The 6,707-nt window shown below is 35.4% G+C and overlaps 1 protein-coding gene across 1 annotated transcript; it reads left to right on the top strand.

The window, feature by feature from the left end:
• Nucleotides 1–1,197: 1,197 nt before the first annotated feature.
• Nucleotides 1,198–5,797, top strand: LOC306861049 (proline-rich protein 15-like protein A). Its single transcript, XM_079403117.1, has 2 exons — nt 1,198–1,330; nt 5,298–5,797. The coding sequence occupies exon 2, from the start codon at nt 5,323–5,325 to the stop codon at nt 5,653–5,655; it is 333 nt and encodes a 110-aa protein (XP_079259243.1). The 5' UTR covers nt 1,198–1,330; nt 5,298–5,322; the 3' UTR covers nt 5,656–5,797.
• The last annotated feature ends 910 nt before the right edge of the window (nt 5,798–6,707 follow it).

The raw sequence follows: 6,707 nt of genomic DNA, 5'->3' as shown, positions 1-6,707 counted from the left end.
TTTTTTCAAATAAAAGATCAAAAGGATTAACAATGCAGATTTATTTCCACAGCTTTCTCTGATCATATTTACCAAGGGTAACAACAATTCTGACCACGTGTGTGTATATATACATATATATATAGAGAGAGAGAGAGAGAGAGAGAGAGAGAGAGGTGCATCTCAAAAAATGTTAATATTGTGAAAAAGTAAATTTTTTGTAACTTATTTCAAAAAGTGAAACTTTTATATATTCTAGATTCATTACATGTAAAGTAAAACATTTCAAAGGTTTTTTTGTTTGTTTTAATTTTGATGATTAGAGCTAAATAGGTTAATAAATTGGTTATTTAATAGGTTATTAAATAAAGATAAATAGGTTATTTTCATGGCCATTAAAGTGACATAACTGAACATAAACATAGAAGCCTGAGAAAAATGCCCATTTTCAGAAGAAAATTTCAGACGGCACTCAGAGGCTTATGCATCTGAACTCTTCATATATAGTTTTCGTACAGCACTTGAGCCATTTTTAAAGTGCTTTATTAATAAAGTACTTGAGTGATTTAACACACCACACCAATCAAAAGTTTGGACATGGCTGTTTCACATCATTTTAAAGTAGCAAATATTAGTTGTACATATGAATTTCTTTACAAAAAAACAAAAAACAAAACATTGTTGGAATGAACAGAGAAGAAAAAGCACCCAACAAGTGTACTGCACCTGAGAGAAGAAAGTAAAATATAAGATAACATTTGACTGGTATTTTGTAGTATAAACACAGCAGTTTTTAAGATACATTAAATGCTATATATTTAACATACATGACAGTAAAAAGAAAGAAACAAATCACACACAGTGTAAATCACCTACCTGATACAATCAGTTATTAAAACAATCCCTGACAATTACATCCCTTTTATGGCATCTTAACCACAAACTAATGTATTATCAAAAGCTGATCCAGTTATTAATCCTCTACACACAAGTATATATAGCTATTGTTTTGTGTTGCTTATGTCAGATTGCTCTGTTTATTCAGGCAGCAGAAGGAGGAGGGGCCTGAAGTGTGTGTGTGTGTGTGTGTGTGTGTGTGTGTGGCTCAGGAGGGAGGAGTCACGCACCTGTGAATCTACACCTGGCTGCCAGAGAGAATGAGAAGGACAGCCAAGCCGGAGAAGAGAAGAGATAGACAGAAACACATTAAAATCCAAAGAAAAAAAGAGGGACCTATATAGGCAATGACCTCACCTGCTGGACTCAACTGGACAGAGAACTGAACCTAAAGACAGTGACCCCTCTAACGCAGATAACAACCGCCTCAACGGACGTACATTCACCTGCACAGGTGAGAGAGGCTTATTACTGGAATTCAATGGCTGGGGAAACTCTTTGGAACATCATCCAGTTACAATTAGTGGCACATTAATTAGTTGACTGATAAAAATACTGTCTAAAATGCAGCTCAAATGGAAATTTATAGTAAGTTCTAGAGAAAAAGGGTACTGATAGCTGTGAATTTTAATGACCTTTGGACAGAGACACATTTAATTACACATTCATAGCAAACAGTGAACCTTTATCACTGACTAATCGTGCACAATGAGGAGCCAGAGAAGAGTGTGTGTGTGTGTGTGTGTGTGTGTGTGTGGATTATTGCAATCAAGTGAACACTTTGAAATGCAAAACATTTCTTTCAGTTGTGTCAAAAGTACAAGTTCATCAGACACCAAGAATTTATCCTGACAAATTCATCACTCATTGCATTGAGAAGGAATCTAGTCAAAAAAGTCCTGAACTCATTCAATTGAAATGAAGAGATCCCAATCTTATAAATAAACTGATATAAATGATTCTCTCAGTCCAAAATGAGTAGTATATTCATAGTAGAATATTAGTAGTCTATTTGAACACTGCAAAAAAATGCTTTTTTACTTAGATTTTTTGTCTTGTTTCCAGCCAAAACATCTAAATTTTCTAGATTTCCTAGACAAGTAAAAATGAATGTGTTCAGCAAAAACAAGTTCAAATTAAGTGAGTTTTTGCTCGAAACAAGCAAAATAATCTGTCAATGGGTTAAGCAAAATAATCTTGTTTTCTGTTTGAAATAAGATTATTTTGCTTACCCCATTTGCAAATTATTTAGCTCGTTTCAATATTTAGATATTTTGGCTGGAAACAAGACAAAAAAATCTAAGTAAGAAAAGCATTTTTTGCAATGCGCAGATACGATTGCTAAATCTAAAGTCTGCAATCAAGTCACAGAATTCAATATGAATTCAAAAAATTTCCAGTTCTCTCAAAAGCAAATGATTTGTGCTGTACTATCCACATTCTGTTTATACAGTAGCTGTGGGCAATTGATGTTGAAAAGAAGTGAGTTTGATGTTAAAAAACGTATTAAATATGCAAATCAAACTGATGTCAAAGACTTGACATGACACGGATTTGATGTAAATTGAACGTCAAACATATTGGCCTACAACTGAATTGTAGTGAAGTCTTGACTAATATTTGACATGAAGCTGCCCACTAGGACAGATCAGCAGCTGCTTGTGTAGATTTTTTATTTCTAAATGAATTTTTGAGAAACAGAGATATTTAAGATCTCCAAATGGTCTCCTAAACTTTAAAAGAGCAGCTTCCGAGCAGTAAAATGTTCCTCTGGGGAAACTTGGGACCAATTTCTTTTTCATCCTGCCTTTATTTTAATGTTATCCCAATTTTTGAAATAGGAGTTAAATAGTGTAAAACAACATAAAATTAATTAAGATGGGTCAAACACAAGAACGTTTTTCTTCCGATCGCCACAATTCCTGTCTTTTGCACTACTTTTACTCACTACGTACCACAACTCCCTCACAGTGTGACTGTTCTCCGAGGACCTCCTGTTAACACCTGATGTTTTTTCCAACCACCGACAAAATAATTAATTAATCAAGATGTCTACAGAGATTTCTACCTCTCGTGGGAGCTTCTGTTGAAACTAAATGTACTTTGTGTCGTTATTATTGTGATGCCTGTAATAAATTGAAGTGCTTTTGCAAGAAATTAACGCTGCCCGTAATTCGCGTGACAAGACAAATCAGAAGTTTGATTTTCCGAAGCCATTGTTTTCTCTAGATTATCATGATCTGTCAATCTTATCAAATCTTTGAATAGTCCGCACACAGTTCCTGATGGCCATTGACAAGCACTGGCCTTTCCTTCTGAACAATGATTTCCTTGAATCTTATCGTTATTTTTATCTTTGTATGAAAACCACATGCATAACAGCATGAAGTGCCGTAAGCATTAATATTACAGACCAAAATCGATGTTTGTATTATAAACCATGATTTAAACTACAGTCGCAAGCAATAAATTGCCCAAAAAAACTCAAGACTGTATGTAGTTTAGTAAGTGTTGACATAACTTTTTTAACAATGAAACCAAATACTTTTACAGTATGCACTTGTAGCTTTTCAACATATAAAAGTGCATTGTAAAAAAAAATCTATTAGGAATTTCTGACTAAAAATAGTGTCAAAGCAAATCCTCCACTTTTTTTTCAGTGTAATGAAATATGCTTTATTGTTAAAACCATCTGGATTAAAGGCCCTCCTTTTATAAGGTTAAAAGCGGTGAAAAAACAAGGCTGTAAGGTTGAAAGGGAGCTGACTGGCGCCACCTGATCTCTGTTTGCTCTCGTGAACATAAAAGCAGGAGCAAGAGTCAAAGCCCTGAGAGAGCAAACAGAAATTAGCATACCGTATGAAAATGACCACTCTGTTTCTAAGCAACAGAGCCAAGCCTTTCCCGTGAATGGATATTACCACGCTACAGCAGTTTTGCGTGAATCTGAGTGTGGGAGTTTATTTTCACATTTCACAGCAGGCTGATTCAGTTCGAGATATGATAATGGACAGTGAAGCAATAAAAGTTTTCCAGGAGATCAAAAAGTAGCCCAGAGTATTTGTTTTATTGCTGCCATTGTGTGTGTGTGAGTGTGCAGCAAACCTCAAAATATGATACGGAGCTTCAGTTGGACATTTCCGCCATGTGTGCTGTATGTCGAAGGCGTGCTTGCTTTTATTGTAGTGCTTTACTTCAAAGCAGTCGTTCTTGCTTGTGTATGAACGCTCTCTGGACTGTGAACGTGAATGAACTGTGTAAAATCACATGAATGAATGAATCATGTAAAACCCATTTGTAGAGAGAGCAAAGCAGCAACACTCAAAACATTCGGGCTAAAATGAAACACACTGCAACATTCAGACCTGAGACGTGAAGTCCAAGAGGTCAGATGTTATAATGAATGTGTTCAGTTTGTGGCCTGCATGCAGACTGTAATCAGAGAAAGATTTTTTCACATTTCTGCAGAATTATTTTGTGAATGCTCTTTCAGCTCATTGTGATGGTTTTCCACTTTAATAGGTCAGTTTAACTTAAATAAATTAAATAGTGCCATTTTTATACAGTTTTATGTACATTATACGCACATTATCATTCAAAAGTGCGGAGTCTGAAGAAATTTATATTTTTATTCATCAAGGACACATTAAATTGATTAAAAATGACAGTAAAGGCTTTTAAATTGTTACAAATATTTATATTTGAACTAAATTCTGTTATTTTAAACTTTATATTCATTAAAGAATCCTGGAAAATTGTATCAGCATTTCCACAAAAATATTAATCAGCACAACTGTTTTTTATAATAATTATACTAAATGTTTCTTGAGCAGCAAATGTTTCTGAAGCATCATGTGACACTGAAGACTGGAGTAATGATGCTGAAAATTCAGCTTTGCATAAAATTTTATATTTCACAATAATATTAATGTTTTTACTGTATTTTTGAGTGTGCATAAATTCATTTACCGCCCAAACGTTTGAACCATAGTGTGTATCATCAATATTATTAACTCTTATACCAATACATGAAAATAAAATATGCTTAACACTCTATCGTTTAACATTAGCATGGTCTACATTTAGCATTTCCATCCTCTTAGCATATAGCTACAGTACAGCGTGTGTGCAATTTGAGGCCTGAAACCGAGGCTCTACAGCTTAAAACTTTGCATACCTCCACCATATGGTGCTTATTGAATTACACTAAAAAATTCATTAGCGGCTGCCCCTTATAATATAAGACACAGATCTTACATTAGCATTAGCTCACACCCTCAGGGCTCAGCTTACACATTATGACTATTCCTTTTACTTATGTTCCAACTGAACAATATGCTTATAGTTCATTTTCCTATTTAGGCCTATGGTGTTTAGTCACAAATCTCTTTTAAATATATTTCATTCTGTCTCCCTCACAGAAAACAGAAGTCTGTTTTCATCTAAATGGCGACCGCAGAACCTGCACCAGCCTGGTGGAAACTGACCTTCCTGCGTAAGAAGAAATCAGAGGCGAAAGTGTTGTATGAAATCCCTGGAGACCACAGCAGCAACGCCGGGGAGACACCCGGGACACCCGACGCAGCTGCAGACAGCCAGTTTAACACCCGCTTGGAACGCATTGTGGACAAAACGGCGACAAAGGGACGCCATGTGAAAGTCTCACATTCGGGCCGGTTTAAAGAGAAGAAGAGAATCCGCTCTACGCTAGCAGAAAACCCTGACCTGTTCCCTGAGGCAGAAACGACAACTAATGAGAATAATAAAAGTGGAAAATAGAGTCGCTGTGTGTGAAGCAGCTCAAGAGGGCCTCGGCCTATGCAGCACTCTTCCATTGATGTCCTCTGCAGTTTACAATCACCTGAGGTTGAGCCTGAGGCAAGAAAAGGACCGCTGAATTAGTGACTGATCTATACTAATGCTTAGGAACAAAGACAGGCACAAACCCAAAGATCAGGTTTCTTCACAGATACGCACGGCAGGACTGCATTATGGTTGTCTGATGAGAGGCTGACAGTTAGCAAATGTTTAGCCAATAGCAATCCACTGAGAGAGAATCAAATCAATCATGTATCAGCACAAGATATCAGTAATGTTTTGATTATTCTAGTTTCCTGTTTTGTTTTTGGTTTTTTGCGAAAACTACAATTGCAGCAACAGCACTTTTGATTCAATAGGAATATTACCAGCAATAATATGCTATTATATTAAAAGATCATAAAGACATTTATCCCAAAATTATAATATATTTTAGAAAATATTGTTGTTATTATCGTTATAAAAAAAAAATAGAAGTGTTTTAATGTGACATAGCTTTCAACAACCAACTAGACCAAAATATCTGTTTTAAATAAATGTGCCTGTGTAGCTTTGATCTTAGATATTTTTTGTACAGTTTATAAAATTTAATCTGAACATGGTGGGGCGTACTTTAATTGTTGTGGTTTTTATGTTGAAAGAAATTGTTTAAAATTTGCACTTAGCTGGGATTTCAAACTGAATTTTGTACACATTTTGTACAAACAATTATGCCTACGTGTTGTTTTAAATATTCATCTCTAGAAAATAAATTAATGCATTCAGGAGCTGTCTTTTAATGAGTATCTTTGTTTGTTCAAATGCATCACTCACTAAACTTAAACACATTCCTGCTTGAACTGACCGGCTGTTCACATTCTCATTTGTTTCTACAGCCTATTTCGTCCTTTTATTCACCCTTGTTTCCCACCAGCAAGAGCAATGCTCTTTTCCTTTGTCTTTTTCCCCCACAACAATAATTCCCGTAAAACACAACTGAGGAAAAACCAGTCCAGCAGAGGACGATAGAGCCA

The sequence above is a fragment of the Barbus barbus genome (assembly GCF_936440315.1).
Source record: "Barbus barbus genome assembly, chromosome: 4".
In the NCBI taxonomy this organism is placed as follows: domain Eukaryota; kingdom Metazoa; phylum Chordata; class Actinopteri; order Cypriniformes; family Cyprinidae; genus Barbus; species Barbus barbus.
This window is presented reverse-complemented; position numbering and strand designations above follow the sequence as displayed.